Raw genomic sequence first — 18,335 nt, forward strand, 5'->3', positions numbered from 1 at the left:
CTGTAGAAATAATTTGATCCTTAACTTTGGTCAGCCTCTTTGGCTATATTGGGAGCACTGGCAGGAATGTGAATGACATAGACTCAGATCAGTTCAGACCCAAATTTGCCAATCGGTGTCCTATTTACAGCACAAGACCCCACTTTCAATTTAAAAAAGGCCTATCATCTGAAACAGGTGGATGCTGTGGACATCTGGCCCGTATCAAAATCCACTTTGCCAGTGTTAATGGGACAGTAAGGCTACCAACTCTATTTGGAGGCTGTTAACACCAGGCAAAGGTGGAAAAGTGTTCCTAGTTAGTCTGGTGTTTGAAAATAGGGCTGCATGGAGAGTCAGAAAACAAAAGATGGAAAACTTCAGCGAGAAGAGATTCTACTCCAGGGATGTAAGACAAATGCAGAGCAATTATTTAAATAAGATAGCCCACCAAAGGGGGATAGCATTGTGTGTTCTTTATTTTACAGCATTACACAAAAGCAAGTCATGCCAATTGAATCTAATGACTCTGATCATGCATATTGTACTATATGTTTCTTCTTACTGTGGGAATAGTTAATGAATCAAATCAAACTTTGTCTCATAAATGACAATTCGGTCTGCAGTTGGTGAAGTTGAAGAGACATACATGTGGAAAACAGATTTAATCCAGATCACAAAGGACTTCATTGTTTTCCCAGGATCTGCTATGCACCAGTAGAAACGGGACAGATGTGAATCAACTGCCATAAAATAACTCAGACCACTTACAGGAGTAATTGATGTCACTGAGCCCAAGAAGGCATCTATGGTAGAATCTAATTCACAGCTAAAGAAGGTCACAGAAATCTTGCCAAGTACATTAATTTTGATTACAGGATGTCTATAAGTATTAGGAGATAATTTTAGGAGTTTTTTGGTTTGGCTTTATTGAATTAAAAAGCGATTCCTTAACAGAATATAATAATGGTTTACACAGTTTAAGAAAGCTAAAATGAGGAGGAGAGAGTGGGGATACCACACTTGTTTGTAGGAATTGGAAATCCATCCCCTCATGTGTTCCCCTTTTTAATTTTCTGATTATAATGTTATCTTATATGTTGTAAAAATAATCATATATAGATGCTAAACAAAGGATCATTACATTTAATATCAAACATTAGATCAGCTACTTGTGTTGTTTTCTGTTCTTTAACTCAGGAGATTTTGTCTCCTATAAAAGTATTTGAAGAATAAATATATTAAATATTAGCACTATATTAGCACTTTATGTAATGCTATATTAAGTAATATCATTCAGTAAATCCTTTTATTATTTTTACTAATAACCTTTCATTTGTGTTGTTTTGTGTATTTTTTGATATTTATTGAATTTCAACATTCATAAAAACAGTTACTAAAAAGTAATAATAATAAAATGACACAGTGTTGATGGCAAATTTTCAGTACAATTCAGATAAAGCTCTGTTTCAAGTTATTCTTCAGGAAAGTGCACAGACATCCCAGGGGCATATGTCGAACAGAACTGTAACAGCTGTTGGTGGAACTGTACCAAATATATATCTCTTTGATTTAGGCTGTGCTCATCACACAGATCGAATGGAAATAGTGCATTGGGAGCCACAAATAACACTGAGGTACCTACAGAAATTAATATAAATTAATTCAATTTATGATTATGTACTACATCTTGTTATAAGTTTACAATATTCGAAGGGCCTTTAACCCTTTAAAATGTATTCTTATTTTCCAATTAAAATCTAGGATTAATATTATTGTCTAAAGGGATGCAGCCATTATTACCATGCCTTGCAGTGATGGAAATCTCATATAGCAAGATTGCAATGACAGCATCCTGTTCCAGTACTTTGTTTCTCAGGCTGAGTTTGGCATGTGTTTCAGACAGTGACATCCTGTCAATCAGGGAAAGATTCAGAAGTTTAAAACATAAATGATTTAACTGTTGCTCCAATGAAGGTGGATTAGCTGCAAAGCTCCACACATACTCACACAATTCTACTGCAATAACCAATAATACTGTATTGCTGAAAAAAGACATTTTGTAAAAGCTTTGAGTCTTGCACTCATCAGGACAATCGCAAGAATACCAATGTCAGGTGAAGCAACAACTTTATACTGTATGAGAAGAGAGTGCTGATTGGTTGACATGGACTCTGATTGGTAGAGGGATTGCCGTGGAGAATGCACCAGTTAATGGTTGAATGACAGTTAACTGCCAAGCAGTAGTTGACATTTTAAATCATGCAGCTTGCCTCTGATTGGTCAAGGCATTGCTCTGAGGAAGGAACCAGTGAATGGCTATCACTTATTTTGTTTAGCTGAAACAGGTGCAATGTGTGTACATGTTCTTTCACATGAAATGACTGCATTGGGAGCCACAAATAACACAAGGTACCTACAGAAATTAATATAAATTAATTCAATTTACGATTATGTACTACATCTTGTTATAAGTTTACAATACTTGAGTCTTCTAACCCTTTAAAATATATTCTTCTTTTCCAATTACAATCTAGAATTGAAATTATTGTCTAAAGGGACGCAACCATTATTACTATGTCAACAATGTGCCTGTTTCAGCTAAACAAAGTAAGTGATAGCCATTCGCTGGTTCATTCTTCAGAGCAATGCCTTGAACAATCAGAGTCATGCTGCCTGGTTTAAAATTTAAAACAATGCTTGGCACTTAAGTGTCAGTCACCATTAACTGGTACATTCTCCATGGTAATGCCTCTATCAATCAGAGTCCACTTGCCAACCAATCAGCACTCTTTCCTCATACAGTATAAAGTTGTTGCTTCCTGGACGTGGTGTTCTTGTGATTGTTCTGATGAGTACAAGACAAAAAGCTTTGATAAAATATCTTTTTTCAGCAATACTCAAGTTCTGTACTACCAAACGACTAAGTAATACTGTGCAAGGTTTGTGCATAATATACAATTCTAAAACACAATTTTACATAATTTTAAATGAGAATATAATTACTTAATCAAATAATTTATGAGTGATAACATTATCACTCTTATACATCATTTGATTAGATAATTGTACTAAATATTTAATTTAATATTAAATTATACCTTTATAATTATTACTTTGCACCTGTTATTATGCATAGCAAATACAACTTAAGTTACAAGTGGATTTTTAAAATCCGGTTCCATCTCATTTGTTGCCTGTGGTTGTCAATTGTTATTGTGTGTGCATAAGGATTTTGTTTTGAATCTTTGGGTGAATTTTTATGCTTATCAAGTATGGAATGTAGGAAATAGACTACATCTTGTTAGTATTTCTCAGTTCCAGGTCAGATCCAGATTGATGCTGAACATATATACCTCTACTCAGCTCCTGTACAATTTATTCTGTGGATGGAATTTTCTATTCTGGAGACTAATTGCAGTGGCAGCTGGGAAAGTTGGCATGATTCCCGCTGGGCAGTGGGGCTGATTTTCATGCCTGATCTTCTGCATTTCAACTCATTAATTATGCATCAGTGAGGAGCTCGCTGAATCTCGTGGCAAGGTGAGCAGTGATTCGTCCACCCCACTGTTACCTCATTGACTCAAAGGCACATGTTTAAACCGCGCACACACACTCACACGCACACACACGCATACACACATTCACTCACTGCAGGCCAGGCATATTGTTTTGTTCTGGTTTTCAATGGCACCTAAGAGAACCAAACCGTCCACTCCATGGTTCAGCGAGGCCTCCCTGGGGATTCTCCTCCAGGCTATCCAGGAAAGGCAGGAGGTCCTCTTTCCTCAGGATGGAAGTAGGAGGTCCTCCTACTTGACCACATCAGCTGGGAGTAAGTCACCAGGGAGGTCTGCGCCCGCGGCCAACAGAAAAGGACTATCCTGCAGCGCAGAAAAAGAATGAATGATCTGATATGCTCTACTAAGTGAAACTTCTACTCATTCCAAACTCACACTTTCATAAGGACATCAGGCAGCCTAAGGGTTAGAGTTCACAGGGATGTTACACACGACCAGCAGATGGGACATCAGCACTGCATGTCTGCCAGCCACTTTAAAATCACCATCTCATGTAAGATCCTGCACAAACAGCATCTTAATCCCTTACTGGGGAGGGCTCAGCACACACAGCAGGCATGCATGTTTCTGAACTGCTCTTTCATCTGCAGCACTTACAGTCAATCCATCTGTCTTTATGTAGGATAAGCTTGCCCATAATCAGCAGAAGAGAGCCAAGACCAGAGGGCGTACCCCGGAGCTGAGGGCACTCTTGTCCCAAGAAGAGCAAGCTGCAGAGCTAGCTGGTGAGAACAGAAATTGTTCCTGTGCAGAAGGCGAGATCGGCCCTGAAAGAAATGTTGGAGATGCAGAGACAAGCTGGGGAACATCAGGCAGAGCTGTCAGAGGCCATCACCAGACTGGAACGAAGATGGAGGAGTCTGCTCACTTTCTGTCTGATGTTGTGACTCTGGCTTGCAAGCGATCAAAGTCTCCATGGGAAGGGTGATGGCCACCTTGGAGACCTGGGTCCAGCAAATTCTGCTAGATTTGCACTTGGACCTGCACACCATCGCTCTAGTCAGAAGGTGTTCCAGCAGTGTCTAGACGAGAGGGGAAAGGAGCACCTCGACTTCCTTTTAGGTGCCCCTTCTCCTCAAGGAGTCATGGAGGGGCCTCAGGCATCCAAAGGGAGGAGGAGCTCCTGCCAGGCACCCCAGGGACATCCACCCAGGATGCTCCAAGGCTATCCTGCCACTCAGACTCCCCTCTGCTTATGATCCCATCAACTTCAACACATCAGGTGAGGAGGCTGCACCTGCCCCAGAGCAGGAGACCCTTAGCCGTCTGGGGCTATCCAGGCCTCGGACCTCCAGAAGATGCCTGCCAAAGTCATCTCAAACAACTGGGCATACCAGTCAGCAGGCTGCCTCCATCTCTGCTGTGGATGTTGGGGCTACACTTAGATATAGTAGTAGAGTTAGGAAAATTTTAAAAATTTGAATGTACAATGGTGGCATGGGTGTTCATTCACTGTACATAACCTGGACCATTGTAAATATATTTCGCTTTTAATCCTTTCCAAGTCTCAGATATTGAATGGTTAATCGATGTGATGCAAATTTCTGCGTTCATTCAAGTGTACAAAATGAACTCCCTCCACCCAACTGTCTCCCATCTTGTTCCTGTTTTATTTAATCTCATGCCTCTGTGCAGTGTGATTTTTCTCTGCGTTTAAGGCCAAATGTTATTCCTTTATTAGTCCCCACTCTCCCCATGCATGGTGCACAGTGATGTAAGTTGTTTCCAATCGGTGACATTTGAAATGTCTGCTTGAGGGGTATTAGTGTGTGCTGACAGAGATGTCTACCCATCTTGATCAGCCTATCCACTTAGCTGTGAGGATTGCTGTTTGCTCCTCAACACCTGGCTAGCGGTACTTTATGGAATCCCTCTTAGGGCACAGAACTCATATAGATATTTAAATCATGGCATGACTCTGCACTCATTAACTTAAGGTTCTAGAAATGATTGGTCTTTGTGAGATAGACAATGACGAGGACTGCAATAATATATGAAAGTGATGCTCTGGCACATCTCCTGACGAATGCTCAGCAGTATCAATGAAGGGAATAAGTTGTCATTAACTGCCGTGTCAAAACTGTCTGGGTCACATCTCTCCCAAATGCCAAGGCAATGCAGGACGTAAACTTGGCACGTTTCTGACGAATGTAAGATTATGAGTGCTGGTCAATAATCACATGATGGTCCTACTGAACCACTCTCAGTGAGGACAATGCTAACTTAACTTCCATCTTTGGGTGCATGCTCTCGTGTTGTTTATCATTGCGTTCTGATATCCGAAGGCATCTTGGGGCTCAGTATCAAGATGTGGCCTCTGCATTATTTATGCTTGAGAGATGGCATTTGGAGAGGTGGTGCTGTTTGGATGTAGCTTCCTCTTGAGATGGTTCAGTGCTAACCACTAATAAACGTTTTTCCTCTTAGAGCTGCCTTGCTGCACTGCTGTAATGCATACATGAGTGCAATGTGTACAATAACACTGACTTGTTGGTGCCATGGTTGAAAGGGCTGCACTATGTCCAGTGGCTTGAGGATGTGTGCTGTGTAGTGCTAAGCACATTCCACTGTGGCCACATGATCCCTTGGCTACTTTGCCTTCCAAGGATGACTCCATTGTTAGTGTTGAAGGTACTTATGCTTCCGCAGTGTTCATTGTGAGATTGTTGAACTTTCGTGACATATTGAAGATGACAATGAAGGTTTTTTAATATCCCCTGCATTGAAGCGTGAAGAGAACTATGTTCGTAAAAACTTGCCTTCACCTTAATCATCCTGGAATTTTGCAGCTATGAGTGTGTCACGGGCACATCTTCCTTGTCATGCCTGTGCAAAGGCATCCTAATGTAGCTCGCCTGAATCCTCACCCTCTTCAAATTCATCACCTTCAGTGTCCTCCTCGTCCGAAGAAACATCTAGCTCCTCCATGTCTCCTTGTGGCAAAACATACCCCCTTTGCAGCACAAGGTTGTGCGTGGCACAGTGAACAACATAGAAACATAGGAAATAAGAGCAGGAGTAGGCCATTCAGCCCTTTGAGCCTGCTCCGCCATTCATTATGATCATGGCTGATCATCCAACTCAATAGCTAGCTCCCGCTTTCTCCCCATATCCTTTGACCCCTTTTGCCTCAAGAGCTATATCTAACTCCTTCTTGAAAACATACAATGTTTTGGCCTCAACTACTTTCTGTGGTAGCAAATTCCACAGGCTTACCACTCTCTGGGTGAAGAAATTTCTCCTCATCTCAGTCCTAAATGGTCTACCCCGTATCCTCAGACTGTGACCCCTGGTTCTGGACTCCCCCACCATCGGAAACATCCTTCCTGCATCGATCCTATTTAGTCCTGTTAGAATTTTATAGGTTTCTATGAGATCTCCCCTCATTCTTCTGAACTCCAGTGAATATAATCCTAACTGACTCAATCTCTCCTCATATGTCAGTCCCGCCATCCCAGGAATCAGATGACTGTGTCATCTGCCTCACAGTACCATGCCTCTAGCCCCTAGGACCAACTTCCTTAGGGTGACTGACCACTCCCTGCAGACCATGCTGTGCACAACTGTCACTACCTAGAGAGGTCTTCCCCCTCCCAAGACCTGGACCAAGAAATGTGTGCCAAGCAGAGCCCATTAACATGGCCCACACAACCCCAGGACAGTCTCTTCAATATGCCCCTGAAAGCATTGCCTAAGCCCCAGGATAGTGTCTTCCATATGCCCCAAGACAGTGTGGCCTCAACCCCTGGACAGTGTCTGACTCCTTCTTGGACAGTCTTATAACTTTTTCCCCAGGACAGTCTCTCACTACTCCACTCTGTTCCTTCACACTCCATCCCCAGTCCTGCCTTCGTCTTCCCCCTTCCCTCCCATGTTCCATCACGTGCGCCCCCAACTCAGTCCTGCCTCTGTCTTCCCCCTTCCCGCTAGCATTGTCTCCCATGCCCAGCCTTAGTGCAGCTTCTGACACATGTATCCGAAATCTTGGAGCATGATGTTAAGGTAGGCGAAAGCCTCGTCTACGTACCTCGAAGTTATTAATGAATTGAAGCTCGCCAGATGCATGCCACTTGTATATAGTCAGGAAACAGACCATTCTAATTATTTGCTAGTGAGGCATTTTAATGAATATTCATGAGATGCAAATGAATGCATATATGGTTCCTGACATAGCTCAGCAGAAAACCCAACCTGCCTTTAACCCACCTTGAAAGTCAGGAGAACAAAATTCCAAACTAATTTCCTGCTGGCAGGAAACTGACTTTTTCCATCACGCCAAATTTAGTGAGCCCATCCACCACGATTCCCGCCACTGGCGGGAGCAGAAAATTCTGTCCTATGATTCCAAACTCAGAAATGTGGCAAATTCTCCACTATCTTTGTGGCATTATGGTAGTAGGAAAAAGTCCTATTTTAGAATATATAGGCCAGAATTTTTCCCTCATTGGGTGGGCGCGGCAGATGGGCCCGGGAGCGGCCATGAAGCCAATTGCCACCCGTGATCGGGCTCTGACCATGATTTCACACTGGATAGCCAGTTAATGGTCAGCCAGCGTCAAAGGTGCTCTGGGAGCCTCAGCGCTGCCGGGGTGGGGGCGGGAGGAGTGGGAGGAGCGTGAGCGCTGAGGGGTGCACATGCGCACTAACAGCTCCCTGAAAACACAGAGCTCCCCGAGGGAGCTGACAGATTTTAAATACAAACATAAACTTTTAACATATGAGATAAACATGTCCCCACATGTGACTCAGTCATGAAGAGGGACATGTGAAAAAGGATGTTAAAAAATTTTTCTTGCTTTTTCAGTATGTGCTGGAAACCTCATCCGCCCCCCTGTGGATGAGGTTTCGTTAAAAATGCAAAGGCCGCCTGGCCTATTCACCTGCCCATCAACCAAACAGTTGAGCAGGCAGCAAAAAATGCAGCTTAATTAATTACTTAAGGGCCTTAATAGACCTCTTAATTGTCAGCGGTTGCTGCCATCATTTGCGCCCGCCTGCTGACCAAAAGATTGCGAGAGTGTGCGATGACGTCGGGACCACCGCCCGATGTCATCATGAGCTATTTCACTTCCATTCGGGTTGGGCGCGCGCCCGCCAATGGGATGAAAATGTCTGCCCATTGACATTTTGTGACATTAGTTCTTTCATACCTTCACCATCTTTAGAATGTTTTGAAGCCCCAAAGAGGCTAGAGCCTGTAGCAGTGCTTTTCACCATTAATATCTTTTGCAGTAGTCCAAGGAACAGAGGTAAAAGGTTAGCAGTCTGTCATTGAATGGACTGTGTGCTATCTTGTACAACTGTAGGTACACTAGGAAAATAGGACCAACTATAGTTCATTTTCAGTTGTGTTTTTATAAGTCAGAGACATTTCAAGATAAAATCTTTCTGTACCCATCTTAGCTGAGATATGTTACAAACCTGCTTTAACTGTTAATTAATGCTGCTTGTTCTTCCTGCACAAATAAGACTGTGCAGCTAATTTTACTAAATATTATTTGGGTGATGAATTTTAATTCAATTGACTTACAATGTCTTCAGTGCAGTTGAAGAAATTTTAGATCCATGGACAGGATCGGTTCGGACTCTCCGACTTGCAGTGTAATATCCTTGGATAAGCCTCTCGGCCTCGGAAGTAAGTTCTGTCTGTTGGTTTCTGGCAAATGCTAGCAGCTGATCAAAATATATTTTAAGTCAGAATACATATACATACACAAAATGATCAGAAATATGGAACAGGAATATATTTGACTTGATTCCTAAACACACATTTAGTAATTTTTTAATTCATTAAGTGAAACTACTAATTTAATAAATGCGCATTAATTAAAGAGCTTGTGATGTATAAATCAATTTCACTTTTGAAACTCTTTTCTGGAGGTGAATAGCACAACTTTAGTCCATCAAGTAAAATGTCTAAATTCTTCAACTTCATAAAATGGATGTACCTGAAAGACTGAGGGCAGAATTTTCTGGCTGATGTGCGGGTGGCGGAGCCCGCACGTTGGCGCTTAAAATGTCACGTGAGTGTCCTGATGTCACTGCGCGACATCGTGATATTTCGGTCGGCGGGCACGCTCAGCAGCGGGATGCTCGCCCGCCATTAATTGAAGGCCTCATTAAGGCCCTTAACATGCCAGTTGTCCAGGATTTTGAGGGGCCCGTGCGAACTTCAGGTCGGCGCATTGGCCCAACGGGCAGGCGGATAGGAGATGTTTTAATAAAAGTCATGCACTGGTGGGATGTGTGGACTCAGAGGGGTTGTTCATGTTTTCCACGAAGTTTTAATTGCAGAAAGTATTTTAAAGTTGCCTGTTGATTGTTAGCAATTCACATCGATTTCAAAGAGCTTTTGGTGTACTTTTGAAACCAGTCTGCAGACAATAATCTTTCTCAGGCCTGCAGCTTTCCAGAGGCCTCCACTTAGCCTGGGGGCATGGGTTCTGACATCGCCAGTGGAGGCAGCTCCTCTGAGGAGGAAGGGAGGGATAGAATAAGGAGGAGGCCAGGACTGGACAATCGGCCTCCAGGGGAGCCACCTTTGGGAGGCCAGGCGCAGGCACAAGGGGCACAGGGCCAAGAGGTTGTCCAAGGTGCAAGGGGCCGCAGAAAATGCCACTATCCTGCTGCCAGGGTACACAGGCGGCGAAGCAGCTATCTCAATTTGACTGAGATGCAGTGCTGAAGGAGGCTCCTACTCTCAAGGGAGACAGTGAACTATATCTGTCAGATCTCCCCTAACTGTGTGAGTGGACACTCCCCATGCCAGCGGCTCTGAAGCTCACAGTTTCCCTCCACTTCAATGCCTCTGGCTCCTTCCAGGGCTCAGTGGGTGATCTTTGCAGTGTCTCCCAATCAGCTGTCCACACTTGTGTCAAGCAAGTTACAGACGCTCTGTTCAGATGGGTATTGACCTTCATCCACTTCCGCTGCGACCAGGCAAGTCAGACACAGTGAGCCAGAGGCTTTGCGGCCATTGCTGGCTTCCCCTGCATCCAGGGTGCAATAGACTGCACACATGTGGCCATCAAGGTGCCAGCAGGTGAGCCTGGTGCTTTCGTCAACAGGAAGGGCTTCTACTCCATGAACGTGCAGATAGTGTGTGATCACAGGGTGCAGATTCTGCAAGTTGGTGCAAGGTACCCAGGCAGCTCCCACGACGCCTACATCCTCAGACACTCCCAGGTGCCGGGGCTCTTCAGTGCTCCGGCTCGGCTGGATGGTTGGCTGCTGGGTGACAAGGGCTATCCCCTGCGAAGGTGGCTTATGATGCCTCTCTGCCATCCAAGAACAGAAGCTGAGCAGCGGTACAATAGGAGCCATGGCACCACAAGAGCTGTGGTGGAGAGCCATCGGTCTCAGTAAGAGCTTCCATTGCCTGGACCGCTCAGGGGGTGCACTCCAGTACCCCCCAGATTGGGTCTCTCTGATGGTGGTAGTCTGATGCACTCTGCACAATCTTGCACTGGAAAGGGGGGATGGAATTGACGAGGAAGACATTGACGTCCTGGATGAGCATTTTGTTCCCTGTTCTTAGGCCAACACAAAATCACCAGTGACATACCCGTTGAGTGCCTAATGTGCCTTATGCTTTTGTTTGCGGGTGCTACGTCTAGGTGCCGCCCCATTGGTCAGAGTGGCTTGGGAGACAGCCTGCTGACTCTGCTGTCCTGTTGGCGTCGATGACCTTGGCTAAACTCTGGCCCGTGGAGCCTGTGATGGCCCCGCCTGGGAGGGTGTGGCCAGTTCCAGAACTGGCACCTCCCCAGTTGTCGCAGCCTCAACAGAAGCAATGTTGACTGGCAGAGGGGCGGAGGAGCTGTTGCCCTCATCCGGAGCACCCTGAGAGGAGCTCGCAGCGAAGACAGGCAGCTGTTGCACGACGTGAGGTCACATTCGACCTCCCTGCTCACCGCAGATGCATGGGCACCGAGCGCCGATGCTTGGTGCCCACAACATCTCCCACATTGGGAATGTCCACCCATGGCCAGTACGCTGTGAGGGCTTGCAGGTCAGAGCGTAACCCAGTCAGAAGATTTTCCATCCGATCAAACCCCCTCCTCCATGAGAGTCGCCAATCTCTCAGTGGAGGAAGCCTGAAGCTCTGCTCTGAGGTTCATGCCTTCAAGTGCACTCTGCCTGGACTCCTCCATTGCATACCCTCATGCAACCTTGCCAGATGCAAACATGCTTCCTGCCACTTGTCCTGCAGCTGCTGCATTGGTGACAACACCAGAGACATGTCATCAGTGCCGGACTCAGCATGTGCCTTGTCCCCTGCAGCCCTCTGACTGCTGGCGCCATCGGCATTCTCTGTCCCTACCATCTCCTCCAGCAATTGTGAAGTCCTCTCTCCAGTGTGACCCCGGACACTAGCCGACGGTAAGTTCCCCACCGAGGTGTTTGTATCTGCGCTGATGCCTGGCTGCCTGAGATGATGTGCCACAAGTTGCACGTCTTGGGTCTCAGATGTGGAGAGGGGGCTGCGGTGTCTATGGGCGCGGCCATATGGTGGTGATGCTGAAATTAACAAGGACAGTGCTTCAGTTAGTGTACAGTCAGTTAAACCTTTCATCCCTTCCCCCCCAGCCTCATTAGTCACTCACCCTTCAAGACCCTAAGGAGACGAATGTTGGTGGGGTGGAAAAGAGTCCAGAGGAAGCCCAACCATTAGACGCGCATACAAACAGGTTGGTCAGATGGCCTCAGGAATGCCACGTGGCATGTTATGTACCCTTGGAGTGGGGAGAGTGCAGAGGTACCTGACCTGGATGCATTGTGGCCTGGATAGTTGCAGTGCTGAGGAAACATCGCAAACATTTGCAACATTTGCCGTGGATCACAGGAGATTGAGAGGTCACATTATTGACCTTCATACCGTTAGGAGGGGCATAGACTGGGTGGGCAGAAGGTGACATTTCCCCTTGGCGCAGGGACGAGTAACGTGGTGCCATTTATTTAAGTTGAGTGTCATGAGGTTCACAGCTGAGGTGCTGAGGACGTTTTGGACAGAGTAATGTGGGCGCACTGGCTGAAAGGGTGCTGGAGGTCCCAAACCTCCTCAGATGTAATAAGTCTTTGGCTGTCCAGCAACAATGCCATGGCATGTTAGGCCATGGGGATAGTGGTCAAATGGGATAAGGTGACTTTGGAAGGTGGTGGAGATGCAAACCCTCAAGGGGATGAGGGACCTTTGTGTATGGCCCACACCTCAGAATGTCTCAGTCTGTGAATGAGTAGTGTTGCAGCATTAACGATTGCAGCAACCATCAGTGGTTTGGATGGTGGGCAGACAGAGTAAATGGGACTGTGGACCTCAAATACCTGGCCGGTGGACCTCAGCCTCACCGCCACCTGCCGCCCTGGCCTCCTGCCTCCTCCCCAGCTCCATGGCCTGCTCCTCAAATGTCATGAGGCGCTGGAGCAGGGCGTGCCCACCTCCAGTCCTTTGGTGCTCCCGCTGATTGTGTTGATTTTTTTGCCTGCAGAACAGAGAAGAGGATTTATTGGGGCTGCTCGCTCATGTACTCTGCACGCGCACACCACATCCCAACCACAGTGGCCCATCTGAGAACTCTAGCGGCTCCTGTCCACACTACTGGTGACCGGTCCCCAGTAGATAGTACAGCTGGTCCCAACCCCCTCCCCCAACCGCCACCTTGGACACATTTGGCGTCCATCACTTTGAATAGCACACGGGTCTTAGTGCCCATGGCAAGGAGGCGCAACTAGGTGAACTAGGTGTGGCGCCGATGCCAGCAGATGGCACTTGGCCACAACACCTTGAGGCACCCTTTGCACCATCTCATCAGCATCAATATGACATGTGTTGGAGATCTGTCTAGCGGCCTCCCCTGCAGGTTGCCCCCAGACTACTCAAATGTGACAAACACCAACATATGCTGTGGGGAGAACTCATCTTCTCCTCAACCACTAAGGCTGATGTAAGCATGGTCAGTACCCGTTTGCCCACCCAGCGTGCGCCAAATGCCCAATGCAGTAACGACAGCAAGACGTGGCGGGGCGGGTTCGGGGCGGGGGGGTGCTCAAAGGCTAAGGCTACCTTCTGGGTCAAATGGCCAAGGCTGACATGATACTCACCCTTCCAGAGTGTAGCAAATCATTGAATCTCTTGTGGCACTGGGTGCCTGTGCGCTGCACATCATCATGGGTGCTGACAGCGTCACCAACCTCCTCCCACGCTTGGCTTGTCACGGGGGGAGCCCTCCTCCTCCGGATACAACACATCCCGACAGCTGGAAACCTCTTGGAGGAGGACAGCAAGGCATGCATTGGAGAATCGAAGGGCACAGTGGCCCCCCACTGGCCTCTCCTGCAGCCTGCCCCCGTCCTCCTGCTCATGCTCCTGTGGAACCACAGCTGCCTCCCTCTCTCCCCAGGTGACCATGGTGCACTGCCTCAAGCAGGCTGCCTGGCCACTCTTTATACAGACTACCAGTTCCCCATTGGAACCGGCGGTCTGAGCACACCCGCCCCCGCAACTATTTTCCCATTCTCCACGGGAGTCGCTAACCCACGGAAAATAGTGCTGCAGCCCGTTTCGGCAGTGGCAATCAGCTGCCCGCCCGCCGCCGAGTTGGTCAGGCCTGCCCGCCCATCAAACAGAAAATTCTGGCCTGAGGGTGGGATTTTTCAGCCCTGCTCACAGCCAGAATCGTCCGGTCCCGCCGAAAGTCAATAGACTTTTGGCTGGGCCACCGCATCCCTGCAGGGAAAATCCTGGCCTAAGATTAAGGATGGGAAAGCTAATTTATATTTAGAAACCATAATAAACACAAAAACATTGCCACTCCAATAGGAGTTAGGTATCGCTTTGTCCTCTGTAAAGTACATTTTCATTCATAAACTGATCTTCACCATGTCTTTTGAGGAGGGTTCCTAAATTTTTTGGATCTGATATGACCCTGCAAGAACAAATCTACTTAAAAATTAAGCCCAATTAAAATCAACCTTTGCATTGTTGTTTGCATTCCAAAGTTGTTGAAAAATATTTTCTCTTTTTGACATTTATGTTTTGGCTTACCCTTACATTCACAAAATCGTAATACTTTGCCCCATGAAGCTATCTAAGTTGATTGTTCAAAGTTGACCAAGTGCATCTGACTTTTATCTTTATTTATCAGCAGTTATAGCTTAGTTTACAATAGTTGCTCAAATTTTACAACTTTTGTAACAGAAGCTTTATTCTTGCAGGATCAAACTGCTGCATACAGCCAGTAACCTTTTGTTTACATGAGAGAGGGCACACAAATGATCAACCAAAGTGTTTTGCGCTGGATCAGCAAAATAAAAGACAGTACTCATTAGCTTTCCTAATCATTGAAGGATTATTATGTTGTGACACTTGCTCATGTGTTTTGAAATTCATGCTATTTTGTTGATCCTACATTCTTCTGCATAAAACTAACATATATGACCAGTCATGGTATCCTAAATCAATCTTCTGCTCCTGGAGTAAAGGCATAAATTGACAATGATAATGGGAGTAATTTTTCAACAGTTGTAAATTGGAGAAGCACTTTGGCAATCTGATTGATGCATCAGGCCTAAGCAGTGTCACAGACAGAATTTATGGGCAGAATCTTCTGGCTGGCATGTGGGTGGCAGAGCCCGCATGCCAGTGCTTAAAACGTCACATCAGCGTCCCAACGTCAGCGCACGGCATCGCGATATTTCGGTCAGCGGGCTGGCTATGCAGTGGGACGTACGCCCGCCATTAATTAAAGGCCTTGTTAAGGCCCTTAACTTGCCAATCGTCAATGATTTTGAGAGGCCCTTGTGAACTTCGGCTCAGCGCACAGGCCCAATGGGCAGGCGGATAGGTGATTTTTTTTACAAACCTCATCCAGTGGCGGGATGAGGTTTGATATTGGATTTAAAAACGTTTAATAAGGTTTTGTTTATTTCATTAACATGTCCTATCTCGTGTGCCATTTTCACATGAGGGGGACATGTTCATGAATTTTTTATTGTTCTATTTTTTATATTTGCCAGCCTTTCAGCAATTTCCCTGAGGCAGCACTTTGCCTCAGGGAGATGAGACAGTTGGGGAATCCCCCCACCCCCACACAGGAAGTGCATAGCGCTTCCTGTCGGGCAGCCCTCCTGGCGGGCCTTAATTGGTCCCCCCACTTAAAATGGTGGCGGGGCCCGTTTCAGCAGCAGTGATCGGCTGCCCGCTCGCCACCAAGCCAGTGGGGCCCACCCACCCTGCCCGCTCACCACCAAGCCAGTGGGGCCCACCCGCCCATCAAGGGCAAAATTCTGCCCTATGTGTTCTTTTTTACTGTCCGCGATCAATACATTTGTAAATAAAGATATGTGTCCCAATTAAATAAGTTCTAGCAGCAAGCTTTTTGTGAGTTTAAAAATAAAGGAGGTTATTTATTATCACACACCTACCCTGGGATTTAAAACATGACATCTCACTCACTCAACTCACATGCACTATCACATACACAAAGATTAGATACAGATGAAGTTGAGAACAACACTATTTTAATTTATGATTTATCAGTCTCTTTCATGGCAGGCCTGTAGTTTCTTAGATGAGCTGATGCTAAAGCTGAAGTGAAAGTCCTGTGAAGTATAGGATTCTTAGTAAATTACAAGGTTCTTGTTCAATTTCCAGCAGGCTGGCTCTCAGGTGAACTCGAAGTTGGAACAGTTTGGGAGGAGTCCTCCTCACACATTCAAGGCGATGCTGTTTATTAACTTGGCTGCTTGGATGACTTGCAACTGGACCAATGGCTTTCTGATGGAACTCTGCAGAACAACTTCTTGCTGTTATTTTAAAAGCAGACAACAAAAGTTTCCTCGCCATGCGACTTCTACAAGTCCAAAGTCTTTTTTCCAAAAAGAGGTAGAGTGTTGATTGAATCTTGTCATTGTCGTTTGACACCTTAAAATTTACCCAGTCTAGTTTGGATGAGGGACAATGGAAGGCCGATGGGTTCTGTTCACATTCATCTAATACACATTTTACATTTTGATGTTTCTTTTTCTATGGTTAAACATAGAGACGAGCCAGGGGAAATGCTATAGTTGTTTTGTTGATGTATGGGTGTGAATGGCCATATTTAATTATGTATTTGCTTGAGACTCAAGGGCATCTGGAACATAGCAGCCTGACCCAAGGTTCTTGAAGGAACCATTGATAGCTGCCCAGGAAAAATGATTTTGGGAGAATTTTCTGTGGGGCCAGGAGGAGCAGAGTAGTGTTCCTCTTGGCCCCACAAAAATACTACAGGCTTCTAATGACTCATATTTGGCCTCATCTGGGTTCAGTTCTTCTTTCCCATCCACATGCCCTCCCTCCACAAAGCTAAATTAGCACCCATCCTACAACTGGCAAGCTGCAGTGGAGTGTTGGTTTGACACTGATAGCTCGACAGCAGCATTCAAATGAGGGCTGTACCTGGTAGTCCATCCCTCCTGAAACTGGCGACTTTGGTTAGGTGGCGCAGCTAATTCATTGACTTGCTTTGCATTTCAGACCATAATCGAAAGGCATAACCCCTTTAAGGATTGGTTAAAACCAAGCTACTTTGCTCACTAAACACTGGCATCAAAGAAAATTATTGTTCTGACAAGAAGGAAAATAAACATTTGAATTATTTGAGGAATGTGTTTAGAACTAAATCCAATATATTAAGTTAGAAGCTAGTTAGATAGGTACCCTATAAATGGTATGTTCCACATAGTGTTGTACTTAAATGTTATGTTTCTGATCATCTTAGTATCTGCACAATATGACTGTAGTGGACATAAAATGAGGAAAGAAAACATTGATTCTCATTTCATTAACACTATTTTAATTGCAAATACACCTGCTGTTGTTGATTCATATATCAGCAACTAGACCAGTTTCTTATTTTTACCTTTTCATAATCTTGTGTTGTAAACTTCTGTAGTGCTGGATAAAGGGGTTTGCCTGGATTCATAGCTTCACTCAGTATATGCTGTATTAGTTGCACAGGAGAATGGTAGTTGGATGATTCATTGCAGTAAATCAACAGACCAAATGCATCAACCAAGTTAGCTGGAACTGAGCCGATGTCCTAAGTTACAGAAACCAAAAAACATTAATGATTTTCATAAAGGAAAAGTATACAAAATATAATGGGGCACTTTTTGGGTTCATTTCACCCCATTTTCACTTCCAAATAAAATGGTAGCATGACCAAATAGATGGTTTGGTTGAAATGCCAATTTACCATATGATTCCTGCCCATTCCCATTATTGAGTAAGTCTCAATCCAAGTGGTTAAAGTACCGTTTGGAAACCTCATGAATATATGTTAATTGAGATCAGCTGCCATAGTTATGCTCCCAACACCAATTTTATCTCTGCTTGCTGGATAACCTCCCTACTCTACCGACCAAACCTGGCAATGGATGTCAGGATCCAGTCATCTTGAGCATTCATGAAAGGGAGTTGGGGTTCAGGTAGGAAAAACTGGTTGCCTGTTTGGTACTATACTATATACGTCATCTGTGGGTTTCAAAGCTTAAAAGTTTCCACATTTAATGTGATTTTTCTAAAAACTGTGCTTCGTCTCTCTCCAGACACATCAACTCTTCCCATTTAAGGTGCTGTTGCAGACCCATCATATCAGTTGCCCTGATGGATTTTCTATCCTCTAGATTGGAAAACCAGCAAAAGGGAACATGTTTCGTGATAGCAGCTCACTGAATTAATGTGAATGAGGTTCAGCCATAAAAATGATGACATGTGCCTCATGCTGACTCCTT

The 18,335-nt window shown here is 45.3% G+C and overlaps 1 protein-coding gene across 2 annotated transcripts in view; it reads right to left on the reverse strand.

Annotated features, from left to right (window-relative positions):
• Positions 1 to 1,453: 1,453 nt before the first annotated feature.
• mcmdc2 (minichromosome maintenance domain containing 2) overlaps positions 1,454 to 18,335 on the reverse strand; it is a 110,206-nt gene continuing 93,324 nt past the window's right edge. For both annotated transcript variants that reach the window (XM_041189454.1, XM_041189455.1), the window contains exons 11-14: positions 17,462 to 17,641; positions 9,091 to 9,233; positions 1,783 to 1,892; positions 1,454 to 1,620 (exon numbers count right to left, since the gene is read on the reverse strand). In XM_041189454.1, coding sequence (XP_041045388.1) covers positions 1,454 to 1,620; positions 1,783 to 1,892; positions 9,091 to 9,233; positions 17,462 to 17,641 — 600 coding nt within the window. The remainder of the gene's footprint in view (positions 1,621 to 1,782; positions 1,893 to 9,090; positions 9,234 to 17,461; positions 17,642 to 18,335) is intronic.

This window comes from Carcharodon carcharias, chromosome 6 (genome assembly GCF_017639515.1).
Source record: "Carcharodon carcharias isolate sCarCar2 chromosome 6, sCarCar2.pri, whole genome shotgun sequence".
Taxonomy (NCBI): domain Eukaryota; kingdom Metazoa; phylum Chordata; class Chondrichthyes; order Lamniformes; family Lamnidae; genus Carcharodon; species Carcharodon carcharias.